Here is a 26,696-nt window from a genome sequence, read left to right on the forward strand (position 1 = left end):
AATTTCAAAGGCTTCCTTGCAGTAGGAAAAACATGAGCAAACAGAGGACAAGCATAGCTTCAAAGTAAGTGGCCTACGTGGTACAAAACGGGGTTTGTCCTGGATAAGCTATCAAGCTGATTTCGAAAGCAGAGAGTAGAAGAGAGACTGACCGATTCTGTTTTCTTTTTATTGACTAATGTTTATGTTCCAACAAGCCAAAAGTCATGTTCTTCCTGAAGAGGGCTGAATCTGCAGTGGCCCCCAGTCTGTCTGAACTGAGGAGAACATCGACCACCCCCATATTGGCACCTGGGTTTCGCACTTGCCTGACTGACTCACTGCCTGCTACTTCCACCTCACTTCCCTCGGGCTGGATTCTCCAAACATCTCTACCCTTCACTCAATAACAGGCTGTAATTTCCCTCTACCTCTGACAAACATTCCTTCAAATTCAGTGACTGGAAAGGCATTTCAGATGTCAATCCAAAAACCAAGCCACGCTGTGAAAAATGAATGGCAGGATTATGCTGTTATTAAATTATTTTTCTTCTTCAGAAGTGGCAGGCTTCAACATGTCTTCCTTCCAACCATGTCAAAAGTCCTCTCCCTCATTATTTCCTCTGTTCCATACGTGTATGTACACACACACACATACACGCACACACGTGTGCGCACGTGCACACACACACACACACACACACACTTCTCCCCCTTATAATAATGAAAGAATCATCAACACATTACCCTAGGAATAAGAGGAGAAAAATCTCTGTGCATACACCTACCTCACATTCTCCCTTTAGGCCAAAGGATAAATTACATGTTTTTCACCATGTTAGAATCTAGAGTTGAAAAAGCATTTAATACAATACATTGGGAGAGTAAAATGGGCTTCCCTGGAAGATCAGCTGGTAAAGAATATACCTGCAATGCAGGAGACCCCAGTTCGATTCCTGGGTCGGGAAGATCCTCTGGAGAATGGATAGGCTACCCACTCCAGTATTCTTGGGCTTCCCTGGTGGCTCAGATGGTAAAGAATCTGCAGTGTGGGAGACCTGGGTTCGATCCCTGGGTCGGAAAGATCCCCTGGAGGAGGGCATGGCACCCCACTCCAGTATTCTTGCCTGGAGAATCCCCAAGGACAGAGGAACCTCATGGGCTACAGTCCATGAGGTCACAAAGAGCAACTAAGCACAGCACAGGGAAAGTAAAATATACCAGAAAAATGAAGGGTTGTGAAGTCTGACATACTGGCGTGTGTGCTAAATCGCTTCAGCCATGTCCAACTCTGTGCGACCCTATGGACTGGAGCCTGGCAGTCTGCTCCGTCCAAGGGACTCTCCAGGCCAGAATACTGAAGTGGGTTACCATACCCTCCTCCAGGGGATCTTCCCAACCCAGGGAGCAAACCCATGTCCCTTAGACCTCCTGCATTAGCAGGCCGATTCTTTCCCACTAGCACCACCTGGGACACGCTGGAACCGAGCCCTAAGCCTTACTATGTATTAATTTAGTGACTTAGAGCAAGTCAGTTGAAGTCCTCTGAGCCTTGATTTCTACTTATATAAAACAGTAAAATATTATTTACCTTCCACAGATATTGTGAAGATATTGTGATTAAAATTATACAAATTTCTTAAAATAGTACGGATGCCACCAGAGGTAATCAAAACTTGGTAGCCATGATCATTTTTCAGATCTGTTCCACTTTCTATTTTCATGATTCAATAATTTTTAAGTGTAACTTAATTCCATTATAAGTTGGAGGTTTGTGGGTTTGCTCCTTATAATCAGAACTGCTTTCTGAAGATGGTTAATTTTGGTAAACTAAAGACCCTTCCCTTTGAACATTCTAATAGTTTTACTTTACAAATTTGGGAGTAATCAGTAAGCAGGGTTGAACTGGAAAATTTTGAGTTCTTGGAAGATGAAAGGAAAAGCATGAGAGAGGAAACCTTGGAAGAGAAGAGCAAGAAACAGGCTAAAACAGGATGAGACCAGAAACTTCTTTTTGTTGTGGTTGTGGAAGGACAGACAATTTAAGATGGAAGATCGCAACTGTTTTTGTTGAATGAGCTGGCATTGCTGCAGCAGACAATCTCTATGTTCCCTTTAAATCTTCAGGAATTTCCGCTAAAGCCATTACGCTTTTGTCTGAGTAGATTTAGGTAGTGTATATGACAGAAACAGCCCACAAGAAGCAGAGGAGACCTCAAGACCATAAATGAAGTTTAAAAGCCTGGAATACAGATGCTGGCAATGATGTGGAGCACAGGTCACTCTTCCACACTGCTGGTGGGGTATAGATGGACCGTATATATAGATATATATATATACACATACATTTTGGAAACTTTAGTAAAATATAATCTACACATAACCTACAAGGCAGCCATTCGAGTTCCAGGTGTTTGCCCTAGAGAAACTCTAGCTCATTGGCATGGAACAACTCATGCACAAGAACTTTCAAGGCATTTTCATAAGAAAAAAAAAAGCAAACAGTAGTAAAAATGCCATCTATGTCAGCATGAATAAATTTCAAAACTAATCTTGAGTGAAAGAACGATTCACAGAAGAAAACATACTGTATGATTTATCTGTGTAAGTGGCAAAGAATAAGCAAAACTAAATCACAAATTTTTCTTTAGGACAAAAACATATGGGATAAACATATACAGGAAAACAAGGAAGTGATTAATATCAACACAAAATGTAAGATAGTGGCTACACGGGCTGTACAGGTGGAGAGGATGCGACAGAGAGGGGTAGATAGAAGCCTTTAAGTCACTGGCAATACTCTATTTCTTAAGGTGGGTGCTGGGCATACATGAGTCCTGTTTGTATAATTGTTTTGTTGTCCAATTGCTAAATCACGTCCAACTCTTTGGAACCCCATGGACTGCAGCACACCAAACTTTCCTGTCCTTCACTATCTCCTGGAGTTTGCTCAAACTCATGTCCATTGAGTCGGTGATCCAACCATTTCATCCTCTGTTGTCCCCTTCTCCTCCTGCCCTCAGTCTTTCCCAGCATCAGGTTCTTTTCCAGTGAGTCAGCTCCTTGCATCAGGTGGCCAAAGTATTGGAGCTTCAGCATCAGTCCTTCCAATGAATATTCAAGATTGATTTCCTTTAGTATTGACTGGTTTGATCTTTTTAGTTTTCTCCAAACTGCAAGTATATGTTATTCACACACTTCTGTACATATGAAATATTTCATAATAGCTGCCACCAGGGGGAGACTCTGTGGCCCCCAGAGGCCCCGTTGTGATAGTGCTGCTTCCTGACCCGCTTGTCTTCAGGACCTATTACATTAGTGACATCCTGGAGCGTGTGCTCTGTTTTGGAGGGGATATCCTGAATATTACAGAGAACGTGCTCCTGGCACTCTGAACAGTGGAAGAGAATCCACTGGGTGACATCATTACCCTGGTGGCCAAATGGAGGCTGCAGATACAGAAGTAATTTGGGATCTGCCATATCAGAGCTAAAGATAGTTCCCTGCAGCTAAAGATAATTCCCCCACCAAGGACTGATCTCCCCCCAACCTCCACAGTGAAAGCATGGAGTCCCAACCACTGGACCACCAGAGAATTCCTTATTTTGCATTTTTAAGTAATGTTATATAAGTGGTATCATACAGTATGTACTTGTGGGCTACTTTAATTCAGCATAACTTGCGATTCATCCATGTTGTAGTGCGTATGAGTAGCTCATTCCTTTGCATTGCTGGGTAGTATTGTATTGTATGGATGTAATATCTATTCACTTTTGATCTATAATTGGATTGTTGTCAGTTTTTAGCTATCACAAATAAAGCTACTATGAACATCGGTGTAAAAAAATAAAAACTAAATGCATTTTTAACCATGGCAGTGGTTAGGAAATTATCACAATCAGTTATGACCAGAGTCTTGAGTTTTAACACCCACACAGGAACAGACCATCAGGTTCTGGGAGCATGGAATTGAAAATGAGATAATAGATATTTCAGCGCGAATGACACAAATTAAAAGTATTATGGCCCTGTACCCCAGAGTTAAAGAATATGTGTTATTAACAAACTAGAGAATATAACATAAAAGAAGTAGACTCACAGATAAGGAAAACAAACTGAGGGTTACCAGCGGAGGGGGTGGGGGAGGGGGCAGAACCGGAGGGGGAGAGTAGGGGGCACAAACTAGTAGGAGGTGTAAGATAGGCTCAAGGACGTATTGTAAAACAGGGAATAGAGCCAGTATTTTTTTAACAACTGTAAATGGAAAGTAACCTTTAGAAACTGTATAAAATGTTTTAAATGCTTATGAATAAATAAAACATTTTTTAAAGGAAAATGTATTCTTTTTAAGCTCGTATAAGACATTTATAAGAATTGATCGCATATGAGGCTACAAGTAAACTCTCAACAAAATATCAAAAAGCTCAATATCATAAATAATGACCTCTGGCAACAATTTACAGACTAGAAAGAAGTTAAATCCATAATTAAGTACCTGGAATGTGTAGGAGAGGATATTTCCACTCAGTCTGTAGAAATCTCTCCCATCCCCACTATACACCTTTCTGCATTGACCACCAAAACTTTTGGTATTGAGGACTTGGTTTCTAAACTGGCCTGTTAGCACATTGTAACTGTTAAAATTAAAAAAAAAAAAAAATGAAAGAAGAAAAGGCTGTTAAGCAGTTGTTGAAACAGGCATCATTAGTGAACTCTGATATTCTTGAAACACATTACAGTTAAGCTTCTCTGGGCAATCTCAAATAAAAGCCTCCTAAAGCATACCATACATTACCAACTCCCCCTGATTGGTATAATGGCTAACACCGATAAATGGGAAACCCAAGATCTTTTTAGCCCTAAGAACAGATTTAGGAAACACACAGCTCTTTTGTATCTATGGCAACAGCTGGTTTTGAATTGCATCTTTAGATAAAACCAATACAATTAAGATTACTCTTGAGGAGATAGAACTCTCTACAAATGAATTTCAACTAATTGGCCCCTTAGCATGCTAACTGGTATACTCTTTGGAGTAATTTTACCACTTTTCTCTTAACAAATTTCACATCTATCAGTCTCAGAGATTATCTTAAAACCTTGAAACCTTAACTTGAGCCTGACCTTTAAAAGTTTTTCAGAATTCTTTTTGAAAAGGCAAACAGGATCATTCTAACTTCACTTGAAAGTTCCCAGCTAGCTGAGACAATTACTTTTCATCCCGAAGGTCCCAACACACTTTCTCTTTTCTTCCACTGCTCTCATTCTGTGCTCTCTCAATTCCCTCAAATAGCCCCACATCATTGAATTAGTTCTCCACCCCATCTCCCTCTCCCATAGGGTGACTGACTGGCCAGGTTTTCCCAGGTCTGAGGGGTTCCCTTGGATGCAGGATTCTCAGTGCTAAACCCAGGACACTCCAGGGACAACTGGTCCTTCTGTGCTTTACCGCATATACTTACAGGTGTATATGTAGGAATTTTTTTAATGTTTCAGGATGTGGCAAAGAGTTCTAAGCAAAGGTTGACTGTTAGTTGATTTGCTATTATATTTACCAAACCACAGAATAAAACCCAACAAAATGAAAACTACAGCTCGTAGATGTATACAGGAAGCCACCCAGCACCTTACCCACGTCCGGTAAGCTCTATGTTGGGAGGAGGTTTAACAACGTCACAGGCGGGTCTGTTCTCTGCATCCTCGCATCTGTCTTCATCAGCACCATCCTCTTCACAGTCAGAATCCCCATTGCAAACCAAAGATTTGCTGATGCACTGACCTGAACACAAGACCATCCACCACACAAAAATATAAGAGGAAAAAAGGAAAACACTGCCTGGGGTCAAAAGGTTTCAGCCTGGGCTCTCAACACAGTACTGATACTCTAGTGTGAATTTAAGATAAATCCTCACTGCCCAAGGAACGAATGCTGATTATTTTGGTCCTCATTTGCAACATGCAAAATTGATTCTGACCTTGCATGAACAATAAAATTGAAAATAGAACCTAAATTCAAATTCCAGGCTCTTATCCATAACCATCAAGCATTTTGGTCTCCAAAATCATACAAGGTCAACCATTGGGAAGACAGAGTGACTTCCTGCTCTTCAACTTTTGATTTCTTTTCTGAAATCACTGACGAAGATGCCGAAATCCTGCCTTTGTTGGTATTTTAAATATATATGCTTTGAGAACATGGGGACTGGATTAAAAAAAATAAAATTCAACATTTATTTAGCATCTTCTTTGTTCTAGACACTCTTAGGTGTTGGGATGCAAGTAAAAAGAAATTCACCAGGCTTTTCATACACTTTACAATCTAATAGGAAAGAGTGTGACGATAGATCATTGCAATTCAGCAGTATAACTGTCATGATAGATACAAGCTGAGAGTACCAGAAGCACAAGAGGAAACACTAGAGGTACCAGATGATCTAGCCCCTGCCTCCCTCCCCAGTATCATCTCCAGCCATTCTCTTACCAGTTGCTTACGCCCTAGTCATACTGGATCACTTACATAAATCAAAGGTCAATCTTTTGGCCACCTCCACTGACTTTGCAGATAGTTTTCTCAACCTCAAAGGGGTTTCTCTACCTCTCGCCTACTTGCCCTTCAAAAATCAGATTATATATTATCTTCTCTCAAAAACCACCCCTCCCCCACAAACTATGATATATGTCCTTCATCTGTGTCTTTATAGCAAGCACGGCACAAAACTGTCCTGCTAGCCCATCCCACTATGCTATCATTTGATCCAATGCAACAAACGTTTGTTGAGTGTCTACTATGTACTACACACTCCAGATGAAAAAAACAAAAGAAATAGAATCTACATCTTCAAGGAATTCACAGTCTACCAAGAGACACCCAGGGCAACATATACTTCAGATTACAGATGATACAATTCACATGGAAAACATGGAAACTAGTTTGTTAAGTAGCTTTATTAGTTGGGTGTTCAGAGAAGGTTTCCCTAAGGAGGCATCGTCTGACTTGAGTTTTGAAATTAAAATAGGAGTTTGAGAGGTATTGTTGAGAAACACTTCTAACACAGGAATTTTTTATGTCCTATTCTGCCCATAAAACTAAGAATTTTGAGGGAAGAGGCTGTTTCATTCTACATCTGTAACCCTCATTTCTGTATCTGAACATAACAAGAATAATAAGTGCTTGCTAAAAGTTGTTGAATTAACCTGTCTGCACAAATGCAACATAGTGCATGCCTGCTACGTTGCTTCAGTTGTGTCCAACTCTCTGTGACTCTGTGGACCGTAGTCCACCAGGCTCCTCTGTCAAAGGGATTCTCCAGGCAAGAATACTGGAGTGGGTTGCCATGCCCCCTCCTCCAGGGAATCTTTCCAAATCAGGGATTGAACCCATGTCTCCTCCGCATCCTGCAGGAGATGCAGGAGGGTTCTTTATCACTAGTGTCACCTGGGAGGCCCAAGACAAGAGGTCAAATAATATCCAATCCAAAATTATGTTTCAGTCCCCTATGCATAGGGATGACCTGTATCACTCCTTAATTAACTAATTAGAGTTGTTTTTCTTGTAAACATAAAAATAATTTGGGCAGTCATATTGTTTTTGCCTGACTTCAGTCTTTATTCCAGTCTCCTTCTACATCTTAACCAAAAATGCAATGTCAAGAACTGTTTGGGTCTGTCAGTAGCCATGTTTCTTTTCAAAGAGTATCCCCATCTTTATTACCAGATGCCACCCATGCATTTGAAAGAATGATAGCTGAATATGCAAATAATATGCCAATAAAAATCCAACTGATTTGGGGGGAAACTGGTATAGGCTAGTATAAGTGCAATAGAACTCAACAGGTATATACTGAGCAAGTTAAACAAATAACATCTGAATTCACCCTCTGCATGCTGAGCCTATGAGAAGCAAATACCTGAGAAACACCTAAAACGTTCTCCACATCCTTCTTCTGTGGGACATCCTCGAGTAGGTTTACATGGTTGTGTTTCAAAAGCACTTCCCACACAGGAATGGCCACCATACTGTCCATAAACAGCAATCGACCGCCTGCGAGTCTAAATACAAAACAAACACATCTCCAGTATCTCCAGGTTCCTTTATCTGAGAAATAAAATCTGAGATAAATGAATACATTTGGAGAAATGACATTCATAAAATTTTTCTGGTGTACTACAGAAGTAAAATGTCTGAAATCAATAAATCCAGAAACCCACTTGTCTTTGAGTCTGGTGACACTTGGGTTATTATTTCTAGAGCACTCCCAGTTTATATTTACGCTTAGGGTTGAGTGAAAAAAAAAAAAGTTAATCTTTAAGAAAGAATTCTGGATAGAACTATAAGCAAATAGATCACAATACAGAATGATTCACTTTTCACCAAAGCAATGTACCAAGGGTTAACTAGAAAAGGTGAAGTGAATTTGGCTGGAGGAAAAGTAAGGGTACTAGAAAGGGGAACTAAGATGAAGTGGAGTTAGGGAAACCTTTAGAAACGTGGTGGAAATTGATTTGAGCTGAACCTTAAGCCTTCTTCAGGAAGGCAAAACAGTCCAGAGAGAGATATAGGTGACCATGAAAGTCAAATTTACAAAACAGAACCCTAAGTGGTCCATAGATGAAGGTACATCTACACTGAAACTTCACTAGAAATCCAAAATCAGTGATCTGTGAAATTAGAAATATATCAAATGCACCTGCTGGGGGTGGGGGTAAAAAACATTAGGGGAAATCACTAAGCCAAATGTGAAAACTAATTCATCCTAAACTTCATTCATTCAATATGAAGACATGTGTCTAGTGTTTAAACAAAAAGAAAGATCTACACAATCCTTTTCCTCTCCAAAGACAATCAAAGGTACATCTTTTAAGCCTCGTATCCATTTATTAATCTTACCCATTAATAAAAATGGGCAAAATCTGAGATTCCAGAAAGTTTAAACCTTGAGCAAAGACCAACAGGGAAGACTATATATATATATAAACCAAGGTTGCATCTATTCATTCATCCTAAATTGAGATTACATATAATTTGAACTTTGAGCAGGTTTGCATCAGCCTGGGCCTGGTTCTGGCACATTTCATTGCACCTAAGCAAAGAAGTCATGGAGGAATGAGTGAGGAATGGAGCTCAGTACAGTTTCTCAGTTAAGTTTTTAGTTTCTGTGTTTAGTAGAAGACATCTCTTATATGTGGCTTAGAAATGTGTGCTTTTCTGAAGTTCCAGAGCACAGATTGTGTTGGTGTGTAAGTAATGTTTTCTTTCTCCACAGACACCAGCATGACCTTGATGGCTGGCTACTCTCTGTGTCTCATTCTCACCTGTCAAATTCTGATCCCATGACCTCATTTTCATTTTCACTTGTCTCCTTCTGGATGAAAATTCTGTTTTTATAATCTGAGCATGATGACCTTCCCTCAAAACAATTACTCATATGAAAAGTACCTTCTATCCACCTCTATTTAATGTTCTTTCTTAACTTGTTTTTAAATTCTAAAAGTGTTTTCTGAGGTTGGTGTTTGTTTGAATTTTGTCTTGTTATTCATGTAGCTATTTGCCTGTAATCAGGATTGTCATCTATTATATTTGCCAGAAGCCAAATTCAACACTTGTGTAATTTATTTTGTAAATACCCTTCATGTAGATACTAAATAAATGCTTGAAAATTGTGATAATGGTGATGCTTCCAAACATAAATTATCTTCTATAATATGGTTCTTTTAGTACTTCTAAATGATTTTTAAACACACATTTTTATCTAAACTGAACCACTTTTAAAATGCTTTATGAATATCAAATCATGTCGTATACCTGAAATTAATGTTATGTATCACTGTGTCTCAGTAAAAAAAAATTTAGTCATTCAAATGTTCAGAACCTTTGAAACAGCATTGTATTTTTAAAATCATCCTAAGATGATTATCAGAAAAAAGACATATCTATATACAAAAATGTTCATTAAAGTTTCATTCATAATTACAAAATATGTAAGTAAACTAAATCTCAAACAATAAGAAAATGGATCAAGAAGATTGGTATATTCATAAAATGGAATATAATACAGCTGTTAAAATGCATGCTGATAGCATAATATTGTTAAAATAGTAGAATACAAAATCATGAATAAATGATCCTATTTTAAAATCATTAGCACACAGAAAGAATAAATACTAAAATACTAGTATATTGATTTCTTCTAAATGGTAGAATTATGAGTAGCATTTTCTTTATACTCTTCTGTGTTCTCCCCAGTGAATAATTTATAATAAGGAAAAAGTAGACATTTTAAGGGTGCTCTATAAGCTAAAAGTCAAGTCAGGTTTTTTATTTATATTACTTTTGTATTAAACTTTAAAACATTGAAAAATATTTGACTTTTCATGGTCGTTCACTATTTGTTAGGTAAAATGAAGAAACGATTTTGCTACTCTTAGTGTTTGTTTCAAATGAAAAGTTGAATCCAAGAAATATGAAATTTTGAATTATTTACTGACTTCATTTCAAGCTATTCCATTTCTCTGATAACGAAAAAATAAGTGAGTAGCTTTTAGCTTCTCTCCCATGTATATTTCTAGGCTCAAATGTAAGATTTCAAAAAGTTCTTCAAGAAAAATGAGAATGCAAAAAAATTTTACTACAATATTAATTATTAAATAAATCATACTTTTCCCCTTCAGAATTACTAATTATATTTTCAAAAACCATACAAAGTAACATTCAAAAGTTAATGTCATTTTGTTCATACCTAAGCTATTTTGGCATATGAATAAAAAATACAAAGTTTTCACGTGGTCCTACCTGAGTCTTGGTACAACCATTGCATTCTGACCAAGGAGCATAGGAACCCCACTGGCAGTTGACGGGCGAGGAGGCACTGCCATAGTGTTGAATTGTCCATTATAAAGCCGACAGAAAGGTAAGAGAGAAGACATAAACAATAGTCAAGAATAGTCAAAAGCAGTCAAAAATTGTGAAGCAATTTTTGCTTCACCAAAAGGATCTCAAAATACATTTAAAAATACATCAGAAGGGCTCACTTTTTCAGAGGTTTATTAAATATTATTTATAAGATATCTAGAATGTTCCAGGCACTATTTAGACCCTAGAGCTATAGACATAAGAGATAGGATAGGACATCCCTGATGGGACAGTGGATAAGAACCCACCTGCCCATGCAGGGGAAGCAGCTTCCACCGCTGCTCCGGGAAGATTCCATTTGCCTCTGAGCAACTAAGCCTGCAAGAGGCAACTACTGAGCCCACAAGCCACAACACTGAGCCCGAGCGTTGCAACTACTGAAGCCCGAGGGCCTAGAGCCTGTGCTCGGAAACAAGAGAAGCCACCAAAATGAGAAGCCCAAGCATGCCAGCAAAGAGTAGCTCCTGCTCACCCCTAGAGGAAGCCTGTGTGCAGCAACGAAGACCCAGAGCAGACAGAAATAAAATAAATAAATAGATGATGTTTTAAAATGAGATAGTATACTGATCATTGATAGAGGAAAGGAAGAAGACATAGATGTGCAAACAAACAATTAGAACACAATAATATGGTCACACCGTGACTGTGACCAGCACATTCTCAGTCGCTAAGCCATGTCCCACTCTTTGCCACCTCATGGACTACAGCTTCTCTGTCCATGGGATTTCTCAGTCAGGAATACCCGAGTGGATTGCCATTTCCTTCTCCAGGGAATCTCCCCAACCCAGGGATCGAACCCGGGTCTCCTGCCTTGACAGATGGACTCTTTACCACAGAGCCACCAGGGAAGCCCCATGATCACAATACAATACAGCTAATTAGATAAATTTACTAACAGAATTGTGTACTTTATGATGTGTTGTGGAATACAGATAAGAGAGGGTCCAGAAGATGGGTATAAGTGAGAACACATAGAAGGAAGGTGTTACGGCCTTTAAGTGATTCTGGATGATGAAGAGTTACACAGAAATTTAACTGAGAGACAATAAGCTATAAAATGACCACATAAGAGGTAGGAAACCAAAATCTGGCAGAGGCTAAATGGATGAGAACTTAGTTCTACACGCTCCCCTTGTTTATTGAGGCTACTTTCTCAAACACACACCCAAGTACAACAGGGGCAAATTGAGCTCAAATAATTCCACTCAGATAATAAAATACACGTGGAAAATGGTGAGCTGACTCTTTCACAATGCTTACAACGCAGAAAATCTTGAGGTGTTTTTAATCTTCGGGTTTCTTCCTCACAGGGAATAAAATAAAGTAAAGTAAGAATAAAAATAAAACATGCTTATTCTATCATTGTCTTTCCCGAAAATGTGGAAAGAAACAAAGTGCGTGAGGGAAAAACATGCTCACACTGCAATGTAAAAATCAGACCATAGTTTCCTCAAAATAAAAGAAACAACTGTTAATGATTTCCACACACAATCCAAAAAAATTCTCACCTTGAAAAAACTTGAAACTCTCCTATAAATCCCACCAAGAAGAATAAAGTTATTGCCTAGGAGGGAAAAAAAAACAATAAAGCAATATTTGAACTTGCATTGCTTTAATGAGTCAAAAATGAATACATTTGTACAAATCAAGATTTGTGAGTTGGGAATAAAAAGAGTGAAAGAATCATGGAGAAGCTCGATGATTCTGCTCATCTTACAATTTTTCATTTTAAATAAAAGTTTAACACAAAAATCTTGAGCTCACCTCCCACGGTTCATTTCTGTAAAGACTACTAGGCATTAGATGATATCACAGACAAATAAATTGGAAAGACTCCCCAGAAGTTAAATATTCACAAACATTTTTCTAGAGTCCCATCATCTTTTATTCCTTAATCCACACTCCTCTCTAACTTTGGTACCATGAGAACGCTGGAGTAGAGAAAGCCTAGAAAGAGCAGTTCCAAGGGTTGAGAAGGAAAAAAGGAACCAGTCTCCTAAATGGAGAAATCAAAAGTGGAGGTGCATCGCTAGCCAGAGGAACCAAGATGCTCATCACAATCCCTAGTTCTATAGGGGGTACCCAAACACGACAGACGCCTTTTATAATCGTCTTTATGTGATAGGGCAGCCTAAATACTGAGCATCTGACAGGCTACAAACTTGTATGCAAAATGTAATTATATTTCGTTTGAAAATCAAATGTGTCTTAAAAACAAATCTAGAAAGAAACATTATAAAGGAAAATAGTTTATTTCTGGTTGTGAAATTACAGGTGACTTTCATTACCTCATTTTTACTTTTATGTATTTTCCTACTTTGACAACTGAAAGTGTAAGGGAATACAATTCACATTTGTACTAGAGACTCTAAGAATATTAAACACATTCAGTTCATAACCTAATATGTGCTGTGCTGTGCTCAGTTGCTTCTGTTGTGTCTGACTCTTTGTGACCCAATGGACTGTAGTCAGCCCAGGCTCCTCTGTCCATGGAATTCTCCAGGCAATAATACTGGAGTGGGTTTCCACGCCCTCCTCCAGGGGATCTTCCCAACCCAAGGATCAAACCCACGTCTCCTGCATTGCAGGCGGATTCTTTACCCTTGAGCCACTGGGGAGGTCCGTATCCTGGGATAAAAGTCCTTAAATCATCTCATGCCACATTTTAACAGGCCAGTATTCTTTCTCTTCTCTTGACCTCTCCAAACATCTTTTCTCTCAGGAGTTGTGGAATGGCTTCTCATCATTTCTTCCAGACCCTTCCACTCACCTTCTTAAATCACTCATCCTCTTATTAGGTATCTCCCTTTCAGTTATAAAATCCTAGTTGCCTACTTCTGCCTTTTATAGTTCTACAAACCTTTTAGCTTATATTCTGATTAGCATACCATAAGGGCTGAGAAGTAACATAGCCGTGAGCACTCCAGAAATGTGAACAACGGTGGGAAAGGCTATAAACTTTTCTGATTTTTCAACAAATATGTGAAGCGCATAATGTAAAGCAACAACTTTAAAAGGTTCTTTTGTTCTTAATTTTAAACTATAACTTTTTTTCTTTTTCAACACTACAGCTTTACTTGTGCTGTGTCAACTCATTTTTCCTGCCCTTGGGCAAGTCTATCTCACAACTATATTAGTTACTCCCAGTCCCTAATAGGGGCTTCCTTGGTGGTTCAGACAGCAAAGAATCTGCCTGCAATGCAGGAGACCCGAGTTTGATCCCTGAGTCAGAAAGATCCAGTACTCTTGTCTGGAGAATTCCATGGACAGAAGAGCCTGGTGGGGTAGCAAAGAGTCAGACACAACAAAGCAACTAACACTTTCAGTCTTTAACATCATCACATTTTCAGAAAATAAAAATTTGAAACAATCTAATAGTAAAATTTCAATTTATCATCCAATTTTAAATATCTCTCCTATTCCCCACTTCCTGTGGGAGGGGTGGCGTCCACTTCAAAATCCCTCCGTTTTCTTCTCCTGCTTCCCTTCCCCACCTCCCCAGGATGCCTCTGTCTTCTTCAGAGTCAGAGCAGCAGGAGTAAGAGGGCAAGAGCAAAAAGGCTCCTGCTCGATCGATGCAGCTGCAGTCTGGTGATGGTAAATCAGACTGTGCTGGACGTTTGAATGCCAGCTGTCTGTCCCTCACAATATTTTCGTCATTCTTTGAATATCACTCTTTTGGACATCTACAACCACTGTCCTCTGCCACAAATGATTCATCTCTTTGTTCATCTCTATTGACTCTCACCATTGCCTGCTTACTGATGCTATGTATTGGGGTTGCTTCATCCTGCAAGTGTCTCTCAGGGAGTCCCTGACAACCCAAGCCAAGCCCTTCTGCAAAAATCCACATCTGATCCATGGGATACCTGCATATCTTCTTGTCCTGTCAGGATGTAACTGATACTGCTCTGTTGACTTTGCTAAACGCAGGGCAGTCAACCAGTCTGTTCTTTTAGATTTTCTCAAATGTGAGACTAGGGTGTACGTCCCCCTCCTCCAATGGACATAAACTTGCCTACTCTTGAGGATGGAGATGGCCAAAGGGTCACCAAACAAATTTAGGGCTACTTTTTGGTAACATTGCATTGAATGTGCAATATTTCACTTTAAAATGTGAGGCTACTGAGCACTTCTTATTCTTGGCCTTTGCCTCTCAGCCAAAACAGGCATCACGAAAAAAAACCCATCTTAACATTCTACCACGTATTTTTTTTAATGGCAATGGAGTTTTAGGGTATTCACTTTCACCAGAACTAATTTTGCTACTATTTTCCACATGCGCCATGTGCTCTGGCATGTCTGACTCTTTGTGACCCCATGGTCTGCAGTCCGCCAGGCTCCTCTGTCCATGGGGATTCTCCAGGCAAGAATACTGGAGTGGGTTGCCATGCCCTCCTCCAGGGGATCTTTTCAGCCCAGGGATCAAACCCAGTTCTCCCACGTTGAAGGCAGATTCTCCACCAACTGACCCACCAGGGAAACTAATTTCCTCATATGCATCTTATAATCCATGAAGATCTGCTTATCAGTAGTTCATGAGTTATACAAGCTGCATCTCTTAACCAAAAGAATTTCTGGAAAATTGGCTAGCTGGGTACCTGAAAATGAAGCAGTTATCATTCCTTGCCTTTGGAAAGAGTATCTCATCAAATGGACATGACAAAACAGTTACAAATTAATAAATTAATGACAGAAATAGACATACATCTGAGTTAACTCTATAAAAGAATTCCTTAGTTGAAAAGATACAGGACTTCCCTGGTGGTCCAGTGGTTAAGAATCTGCCTCCCAAAGCAGGGGACACAAATTCAATCCCTGCTCTGGGAAGATCCCACATGCTAACGGGCAATTAAGCCAGTGCACCACAACTAGAGAAAGCCCTCACGCAGCAACAAAGACCCAGCACAGCCATAAATAAATGAATAAATAAAATTAAAAAGATATGGTATCTTGGCAGTGTGTAATGTAGCTAAGCTGGGGCCACATTTCCCAGAATTCTGTTCTCTTCTTCTTTATGACTAAATGAACATTAGCTCTGCCTCCTTCCTCTAACATTTTCCAGCTAACCACTGTTTCTCTGCTTCTAATTTCTCCACATCTGGCCTTTTACATTTGTCTGTTGAACCATGAGCCCATCTAGGGTAAAAATAAAACACTAATTTCTGTAGCACGCACTGGGTTCCAAATGTTCAAATTCCAGAGGAAAAAACTATGGAAAAATCCAATCTAATTTCTTAGCATACCCTAATTAGTATTTTGATCAGTAAATTTAGAACATAGGGCACCATACAGATGAAGAAGGAGGTAGATTTTAAAATAAATCTTCTTACATCTTTATTAGAAATGAACATCAATTTGTAACACTAGCAATAAAGAAATGCACAATGACATAATAACATGATTGAGTACTGAGTAGCCATTCGAAGCATGTTATAGCTTGATCAATGACCGGAGAACATGCTTATGATACAATGCGTAAAAAGATTCAGATCTAGATTGATAAAAATGTCATAAAATATATCTTATACATATTCATTTTAAAGTCTGAAAAGAAATAGATTAAAATGTTAACACTGGCTATCTCTGAGTAGAGAAATAATAGATACTATCTTCTTTTTGAACTTAATTACCAAAATGGTAGTGCTATAATCTAGATAGGGACATTTTTAAAAGACACAAAGACCATCACAGTATAGTTGGTAGAAGATGGTGATAATGTCAGGTCAGCTCTGGGTGTGGTGAAGGAGCAGAGAGACCATCATCTGAGATATCATTGTGCTTGACCACATCCCAGCCCCCTGAGAATCATGCTTCAGGTTTACAAACCCCAGGTTCATCTCAGTCCAGGGACGAGAGAGTGAAGGTCTGGACCACAGTAAAATTAAAGCGAAACCCTTTTTGCTCTAAAGTCCTGAAACACTTCAGATCCAATTATATTCTATCCAAGGGATACAAAGAGTACCAGTGGAAACCTGGGACCACCTCTCTGAATTCATTTCACATGTATCAGGGAAAAGACAAAAGAATAGTCCTTCTTAAAGGCCAGACTTGGAAACCATAGTATATCACAGAAGCATACCCTTCAGATTAACTGTAAAAATATGAGTCTCTACTCTCAAATATAGGCGAGAACTCTGAATGCAGCTCACAAAGAAATCATTTATTTGTTGATATTTTATCAACCAACTGAAAGGTAAAAGTAAATATATTACCCCAGTAGAAAAATATCATAATAATCAATGACTATGAACCCATCTTCAAATACAAAACAATTATTAAGATGTTTCATCATAAAATAATAAGGAAATTGACTGATAGTTAATACAAATATTAGGAGAAAGTATACTAGCTGGATGACTCTAGGAAAGGCATCCTATTCTAAGTTATCAAATGTTCTAAATTTTTAAATAAAAATACAAAACAGACTGATAGAGATTAGATTATATCATAATTCTAACTTTGTATGGTTACTTGGCATTCTAGCATTATAATGTTAGACAAATTAACTTTGTGATTTGTGTTTAATTTTCAATGACTTAATGAAGTGCAATTTCGCACATAAAATACTCAAGACCCATGTTTCCGTCCTCCTCCATCCCCCTGGAAAGTGAGCACGGAGTCCCTACTGTAGTCAGGCAGCATAGTTACAACAAAAGCAATCTAGCAGCTGACAGGGCTGAGAAATTACTGCTCCAGCATTAGAATGTAAAAATTTTAAAGTTTAAATACAAAACTCTGCAATGATAAAATTGCAGTAGCAGGTTCAACTTATGTTTACATCCCAGAAATATAGTTTATGATAGTTACATCTATCTTTGGTCCTACATTTTTTTTTCTTAACATTCGGCCATTTTGCATTAGGCCAATATGCGTTTTTGGTAACTCTTTATCATCATTCCATTTATCTGTATCTTCTGCTCTTACAATCCTGATCCTTTCATCCAGATTCCAAATTCTAAAGTTCCAAGTTTCCAAATTCACTCTTCTATAAAGCTGTTAGATTAGTCAAATCACAGGGATTCATTGCATGCGCCAAATCAAACAAACAAAATACATTGGAGGGAATTTTTCCCTAAGAAATAACAGTTGTGTTATTGTATTTCTTAACAGCTTTCTTGGGACTTTCATAAATACTGCTTCCAATCTCCGATTCCCAGACCTCTAAACCAATAAAATAAACTACAAGAAAAGAAAAAGAAATTCACTTCAGCTGAACTGTTAAATGTATTTAATTAAGGATTTCTTAAAAGTCACCCTCAGAACTTTCTCTTTTCTATTTTCCCATGTCTTTTCTTTTTTTTTTTTTAATTTATTTGTTACTTAAGTGAAACCTTACTCCCTTTAGAGTTAGCTCTGTTCACAAAAGTAATGAAGTTATTATCTTACCTTCATGTTTGGGAAAACATTCAGGGCAGCAGAGAGAAGGAAAATGTCCTCCTCCCGTGCCCAGTGAATTTTCAACAGTGGGAAGAGGCCAGCAGTCTACTCCCCGCCTGTCTCTCCCTGCTGGGGATTCACTTGGCATTCATATATAGAGCAAGCAGTTCCGAAACTTTGCTCCGACCCCAACTGGGTTCTCTGGGGACACTGAGAACCTGCCCTGTACTTAGTCTGTGTCTTGAAACCAGATGCATCTTATCAATTTGCACAGGCCTTAGAGACAGTCAGCTGGGACTGTTTGGAAGCGTAGTTCTGAGGAAACATCTGTAACTTAAGAAAAGCAGAAAATATTCTCACTTCAATGTTTAAGTGGTTTTCAAAAGGAGACTCTGTGTAAGGCGAGGAATAAGCATCCTTCCTGTTTCAATTTATCACACAAAGCAAATGTTTTCATGTTTCTCTAAAAGGGGGTTATACAGCAGACTTTGAGATTAGACACTGTGGAAGAAAAAACTTACATGCCATTCTGTCACTCAAAATGGAAATTCTGGAATGGAATCGTGTGTGTGTGTGTGTGGCCTAACACAATATAATATACATTTCCTCATGTGAAGAATGATCAAAAAGAGCACTGTGTTTTGCAAACATATTTAAAGGCATCACTAATTGCTCCCAAGAATCCCCCTTAATGCTGTGATATCCAGAAATCCTCCTTTGGAAAGCTCTTGTCACAGTCACTGTTTCTGTCCACTCTGTCTTCAGCTGTCTTGTCTTATTGTGCCAGATCCTCACTTTCCATGGCTTTGCATTGATTCTAGCAGTTCTCCAACATCATTTTCACAGATTTCACGAAAGGCTGCACTTTTGCAAGATTTCAGATTTTCTATTGAAGTTGAGCTACAGTTTTATTTGTATGATTTAGCCAAATATTCTGATACTTGCTGTTAGGACATTATGGGGAGGAGAGACAGAAGCATGAAGTGGGAAAGGAAATTTGAATTTAGAATAATTTTATAATTAAACATTCCATTAGTGACTATTTTTCAGTTTTAATATTTTTTTCTTTTTATATCTAAAATGTCTGAATAATAAAGAATGACCCCACACACATTCTCCCTTTATAAATTAATGGTGATCTTCCAGAGACAAAACTTTCCCATCTTTTGTTCAAGCCATTAGTGATTTGTGTGGAAACAAATTTTTGCCACAGAGAACAGGATGCTGATTCCTGAAAGATCTTTTTTTCATTCAGCTCCAAGTGCACGAATTCCAAATGTTGTGGACTCTCCTTAAGCACGCAGTGTGCATTTCCAAGTTCAGTGGCTGTCTTAGTTTGAGTTTTCCCAGAAGCAGATTCTGAGACAAGAATTCAATTGCAAGGGACTTGGGGATTTTTCTGCTTTGGGGGTTTTGTTGTATTTGGGGAGGTTGTTTTGCTTTATGAAGTGAAGTGATCCTAGAAAGCACTGCTGAAGGATGAGAAAGTGAGAGTGAGAAGGAAAGGCAGTCAATAAAAGGTATTTTAACATGCAAGGTGCATGTGTGTGTTAAGTTGCGTCAGTCATGTCCAACTCTGTGTGACCCTATGAACTATAGCCGCCACGTTCTTCTGTCCACGGGATGGATTCTCCAGGCAAGTGTACTGGAGTGGGTTGCCATGCAGGGGATCTCCCAACCCCAGAGACTGAACCCACATCTCTTCTGTCCCCCGCATTGGCAGGCGGGTTCTTTATCACTAGTGCAACCTGGGAAGCCCAGCATGCAAGATCCTAAGACAATTACAGCTCAGTCCCAGTGAGGAAATCTGGGAAACACTGAAGAGCACGTTTCAGTTATTCCAACGAAGGGGTTAGGCTATATATACCAACACCCTGTTCATCACTGGTTAAGGGTGGCTCCTGGACTCACTGAATCTCTGATACTTCCAGTTTGAACTAAGTGTAGGTTGAACATACATCTCTAGCCAGGGGAAAAAAAGACTTCCAATAGAAAGTTTCAGGTATTTTCAGTATTTTCAGGTATTTGCAGAATATCAACAGCACCTGCCAAAGTAGTTTTTCCATTCATTTGCTCATGCATTCATTCATTTATTCTAAATTCAACAAATATTTACAAAGCGTGCATAATATGATAGGCTAGGGGCTTTGACAGATGGAAGACTTGAGTAACATCCTTCTTTATCTTCATAACGTATCCTCAGTACAGAGGATGAGTCATAAGTACAAATGCAACTGCAATAATTTAGAATTTGCATTGTTCAGCTTCCAGAGACCGTATTGCAGAAATTAAATCTAAAAACTTTACAAAAACTTCCATTCACCAAGGGCTTTGCACTCACCGATTTCCACAGCTTTGCTGTCATATGAACAGTGTTTTTTCTTTCTAGAATTTCAGTGGAGAGCCACTGGAACAAAAGTTTCAAGTATAGGTGGAAGCCACACTGTGGGAAATTTGATTACCAGCAAAAGTTGTGTGGACTTTATTCAAAGGATAATGGGAACTCACCCTTTGCAAGTTTTAAGGAAAGAATCAAAGTGATGTTTTAGGATGATTTAAACACTGGTAGTGTGCAGGCTACATGGAAAGGATATGGAGGGGAAGCATAAAATGTGATTTGGAATTTATTTCAGTAATCAGACAAGGGGCAATCGAGGCCTCTTTTGAGAAGAGAAAGACAAAGGACCAGAGGTTTCATAGGGTTTAGTGATTGAAAGTAATCTCGTGTCTGATTGACTGAAAAAATTGGAAGAATTTAAGAACAAATTAATGAAGGAGGGAAATAGGAAATTGAAGAGAAAAAAAAAAGTGGTTTTAGAAAAGGGACATTTTTTATTTTGGAGAAAATATCCAACACAGAACTGGAAACGTAGATGTCTGTGGGAAAAAAGTATCTTGGCAGAGGGTACATAACGAAAGTCATAGGAAACTCGTCACAGCGAAGACTAAAACCACAAGAAATGCCCCTATTCTGGAGCAGGAAGAAGGAGAAAAGCCAAAAACGGAGGGAGAGAGGTTACAGAAGGAGAAGGAAAACCAAACAATTCATGGTCAAGCCAGCTGAGGGAGATTTCAAGGCCAGGCCAGCCAATGAAGACAAGTGCCATATGGAGGTGAAAGAGAAGGAATATTAAGGGAAGACCACACTGCTCAGCAATTAAAACATAACGTAAACATTGTGGATAAACTGAAGGCAGAGTTTCCCCACACATTTTCCACTCTAGTGCTACAAAACACACTCAGAAAAAATAATTTTGCAGCTGAATGTAATAAGTTGTGTATATTATGAGCTTCCCAGGTGGCGCTAGTGGTAAAGAAACCACCTGGCAATGCAGATTAGATGTAAGAGACGTGGGTTCCATTCCTGGCTGAGGAAGATCCCCTGGAGTAAGGAACGGCAACCCACTCTGGTATTCTTGCCTGGAGAATTCCATGGGCAGAAGAGCCTGGCAGTCTGCAGTCCATAGAGTCACACAGAGTCAGACACGACTAAAGCAACTTGTCACTCACATGTCTATTATAGAGCATGGCTTCTCAATCTCTAAATTGCTGACCTTTGGAGCTTGATCATTCTTTGTTGGTGGAGGGAGGTGAGGGATCTGTCTTGTGCATTGGAAGACAGCAGCTAACCTGGTCTCTTCCCACTCAGTGGTCATAACACCCTTCCCCAGTCATGACAATAAAAAATGTCTCCAGACAATGTCAGATGTCCCCAGGAGGCAAAACCATGACCCTCCACTGAGAACCACTGTTAGTGTCTACCCCTAGCAAATGCTCAGCCCTAGATTCACAAAGTGCCATGCACAGGGCAATGTCAATTAAGCGTTCTGAAAGTCTGACACCAAGTAAAACTTTTTAAAACTTTTTCAAACTAGAATTTCCCAAATTCATGTGACCACAGAACATGTGTTTCTAACAATGCTCAAAGCTGGTAAATGTGACAGGCTTTGGCAAAACTGTGTCTGAGCCAACACTGAATTGATAGAAGGGAAAGCAGATTTTTGCCAGTCTGTGGAAGAGCCTGAAAGTCACGCTTGCAGACTTCTCTCCCCTTCTCCCGCTAGACACAAGAGTTAGCTTGTGTTCTGTTCCCCACTAGCCCCCAGTTTTGAGGTGGCATTTTAAAATCTGTTACTATCCCCAAACCCTCATGAAACTATTAATATTAGACCACTGATGATATCAAGAAGCGGTTCTGCTCCATCTCAGAGAGATACTGGAAAACATTTTAACAAGCGTGTTTCATTTACTAGCCATTCTGTTTTGTTCTGAATTGTTCCAACAGATTCCACTTACTCTGGGGAACAAACTCTCTGGGGAAGAATAAAGCCTCCTTTTTTCTGTTAGGCCTGATAAGGTCAGAATGGAAACTGCCAGAGGTGGGCATAAAGAAGCAACAGCACCCCCTAGTGGCAAGCATGCTCCAGTCTCTGGAGTTGAACAATAACATTAGGCTCGGGAGTTAAACCGTTCACAGGGAATGAGAAACTGAATCTTCTTAGGCTCTAAGTCAGCGGCTTGTGAAGCCTAATAAGTACTCCTAATAGGAGCCTAATAAAATCTAATAAAGCCTAAAAATCTCTTTTTCCATTACAATTTTACTATGTGAATACTTTGAGAATGGAAAATGATTGCTAGCCAATGCCCTAGCTAGAGGAGGATTTCAGCAAAATATTTACTGTTAAATGCTTTATCATTACATCTAAATACTGTGATTTGTTCATAAAAGTGAGGTCACTAGATAATATCCTCTGTTGGTATCAAGTCCTTCATAAGGATGTTAAGGTTCAAGTAGATTAAGAGTATGAACAGGGCTTCACACCTCCCCTTTGGAAGAGAGGTTCTGACCCTACAACTGGACACATCTTTGCTCTGGTGGTCCCAATGACTGCAGGAGGTGATGAGACATTTTGTCATGATGGTTTTCAGCGCTTGCTGAATTTAGAAGAGGACCTGTATCTCTCTGACTTCTAGTAGTCATCTGGGGTTTTCAGTTCTCCGCAGTATGTGGCAGGAGCCTGAAAGTCTAAAAAACATTTCATTCAGTTTAAATTTGAATTAAATCAAACAGCGCTAAGAAAGATGATATGAAATGCAAAGATCTCCGTGAGCAACAGCTAATCAACAGCTGCTAATATCACAAAAGACAAATTAGGCATGAGGTGCCTCTGAAGGAAGGAACATATCACTACCATTCATGTTCCTGCCAGAGGGACCAAACCTGAATCTGATCAAGCCTCTCAATGAGTTTGCAGAAAGCTCTGAGGACAGAGAAGCAGGCAAAACAGCACCACAATATGCAAATAGCAACATGCAGACTAGGAGAAGCTGCAAGTCAAACACCCAGGACCCAGAGACTGAGTTTCCTGAGCCATACAGCAACTGTATCAACCTAGAGAGGTGTATCAACCTAGGCTGTATCAACCTAGAGAAGGGAGATGGGAGGGAGTTTCAATCATGTTGAGGTTTGAAGAAAACAGCAAAATTCTGTAAAGCAATTATCCTTCAACAAAAAATAAATTAATTAAAAAAAACACCCAGGACCTTTAATAGATTGTGAATCATACAATGCAGGAAGAATGAGACTGAATCATACTGTCCAGGGATGCCCTTTAAGTGATAAAGCTATAGAGAAATGCAGGTGAGATTGTTATGAAATCAGCTGGCGGTTGCACTGGTGGATGAAGCAGGTATGACTGAGATGGACACAGGGAGTGGCTACTGGATGACTGAGTTTTTTTGCCTGGATGGAGGTTATAGGGTAACAATTCATAAAATGTATTAATCATATGTTGATTTTCTGTACATGCATTTCATTTAACAATAAAAGTAATTTCAAAAAAATTTTTTAAAGAAAAGGAAAAGATTTCCATGGCTCTACTGTGTAAAATCCTGCAGAGGAAGCGTGAATATCAAAGGGCAAGGTCATTTTTTGATCTTCACTTTAAACTTGTGCTGCCCAAGTAAAAAAGGTGATTTTTTTTTTTCAGACCAAAGAGTTCAGCATATTATGCCTTAAAGTGAAAGTCAATCACTTTCAGAAAATGTCAGTTTATCCCATAATTTTAAACATTAATTCCTTAAACTGTCTTATTTTCTTAATATTTATTCATTTATCTGGATAGAATGAGTCTTAGTTGTGGCCTGCTGGATATAGGATCTAGTTCCCTGACCAGGGATCAAATATTGGAAACATGGAGTCTTAACCACTGGATCATCAGGCAAGTCCTTTAAACGGTCTTTAAACAGTCTTTAAAAAGATATAATTTTATATCAGAGTCATCATTACATACTCTACAGGTTAAGAAAGAATAAAAGGATGAGTGATGAAAAGGAATAAAATCCTGAACTGTACAAATTTTTCAGATGTTTGTAGTAAAATCATAGAAACCAATGGAAAACACTTATAAACATATAACTAGAGACTCGAAAAGTAGGAATTTTCCTTAAAGCAATAAAAGGTACTACTTTGTGTTTCACTAGTACAAGTATCGGAGAAGGCAATGGCACCCCACTCCAGTACTTTTGCCTGGAAAATCCCATGGACGGAGGAGCCTGGTAGGCTGCAGTCCATGGGGTCGCTAGGAGTCGGACACGACTGAGCGACTTCACTTTTACTTTTCACTTTCATGCATTGGGGAAGGAAATGGCAACCCACTCCAGTGTTGTTGCCTGGAGAATCCCAGGGACAGGGGAGCCTGGTTGGGCTGTCGTCTCTGGGGTCACACAGAGCTGGACACGATTGAGGCGACTTAGCAGTAGGAGCAGTAATATAAGTATGTGCTCTAAAGGCTGACGGTCTGTGTTCAAATCTTGAGCAAGTTGTTTAGCCTCCTTGATCCTCTTTCTTCCTTATCCAAAAAGTGGAAACAATATCATCTAACTCAAAGGGTTGCTGTATTAAATGAATCCAAGTAAAGCAATCAGCACCGCATCTGGAATATAGTAAACAGAGTCCATACAAATGTAAGCTAGTATACAAAAGATTAGAACCAAGCCAAATATTCATCAGCAGTGGATTTGTTAAATAACTCATAGCATACATATTAAATGCAATATTTTGTAGCTATTAAAGAAGTTTCCTAGGCAATGATATGGAAAGATCTACAAAATGCACAAGAAGAAAAAGAAAGATACAGAACAATAAGTTATTCTGGGGTTAAAAGGAGGAAGGAGAATAAGAATATATTGGGAAGGGTGGGGTCTCTGCACATTCCCAGGGCAATGCTGTTCTCTGGGTGTGTGAGGCTCACTGAGTGCCCAAAGAGAGGCAGGAGCAGAGCTCTGCACCACTGCAAAAGTGGACTGTGCTTCAGTTTAGTCTGTGTACCCAGATGATTTCCATCCACCTTGGGTGGTTACCCCCTTCGATCATCAACACTACTGCTTGCTATATATGAAAGTTGTTAAGAAAGTAAACCCTAAGAGTTCTCATCACTAGGGAAAAAATATATTTTCTACTTCTTTACTTTTATCTATAAGAGATGAGGGATGTTCACTAAATTTATTGTGTAATCATTTCATGATGTATGCAAATCAAATCATGTGCTATATTCCTTAAACCCGTACGCTGTGTGTGCTCAGTTGCTCAGTCGTGTCCAGCTCTCTGCGACCCGATGGACTGTAGCCCACCAGGCTCCTCTGTCTGTGGCATTCTCCAGGCAAGGATACTGGAGTGGATTGCCATTTCCTCCTCCAGAGGATCTTCTCCACCCAGAGATGGTACCTGTGTCTCCTTGCATTGGCAAGTGGATTCTTTACCACTGAGCATTCTTTACCACCTGGGAACCCCTAAATGTATGCAGTGCTTTATATCAATTATATCTTAATAAAACAGAAGAAAAAAGACATTTTAAACAACTAATTAATTTTTAAAGAATATTTTTTTAAAAAAGGACTATATTTATATACACGTTTGTATTTGCATGAAGAAACTCTGAAAAGATATACAAGAAACTAATAAAAATTATGATCTGACCAGGGATGCATAGAAACAGGGACTGAGTTGTCAACTGGAAAAAAAAAAATACAAAACCTAAAATTTGAGAATTATGTTCTATTCAGAGGATTTTCTACGGACTTAAGCCTGGAAGGCTCTGAGGAACTGCCCCAAAGAGGCTGGGGAGGATATATAGGAGTTCTGCAACATAAACCGGGTAGCTAGATCATAAAAAGATTACTGTTAAAGAAAACCAGGCATCTCAAGTTATTGAATTTAGCACTGTTCTGTGTATGGAAAGATTCAAAAGTCTGGGCTCATTGAAATCATTCCTTCAATATACACCTAGCTATCTAGAGCCAGCATTTTGCTTTTCTCCATCCTGAATCCCTCAGGGTGCACAGCTGGGGGTGACCGCAGGGTCTGCTGGCTTCTAGCTGCAGAATCCTGTTTTACGATATGGCAGGCAACGTTTTTCATCCACAAAAT

The 26,696-nt window shown here is 39.1% G+C and overlaps 1 protein-coding gene across 1 annotated transcript in view; it reads right to left on the reverse strand.

Annotated features, from left to right (window-relative positions):
* The window catches only part of C7 (complement C7), a 58,808-nt gene extending 40,373 nt beyond the window's left edge, over nt 1–18,435 (reverse strand). Inside the window, exons 1-6 of the mRNA XM_068990480.1 lie at nt 18,278–18,435; nt 12,397–12,452; nt 10,769–10,844; nt 7,887–8,028; nt 5,611–5,758; nt 4,475–4,613 (exon numbers count right to left, since the gene is read on the reverse strand). Of these exons, the coding sequence (XP_068846581.1) occupies nt 4,475–4,613; nt 5,611–5,758; nt 7,887–8,028; nt 10,769–10,844; nt 12,397–12,452; nt 18,278–18,283 (567 nt within the window). The 5' untranslated portion in view covers nt 18,284–18,435. The remainder of the gene's footprint in view (nt 1–4,474; nt 4,614–5,610; nt 5,759–7,886; nt 8,029–10,768; nt 10,845–12,396; nt 12,453–18,277) is intronic.
* Nucleotides 18,436–26,696: the final 8,261 nt, after the last annotated feature.

This window comes from Capricornis sumatraensis, chromosome 18 (genome assembly GCF_032405125.1).
Source record: "Capricornis sumatraensis isolate serow.1 chromosome 18, serow.2, whole genome shotgun sequence".
NCBI classification, from domain to species: domain Eukaryota; kingdom Metazoa; phylum Chordata; class Mammalia; order Artiodactyla; family Bovidae; genus Capricornis; species Capricornis sumatraensis.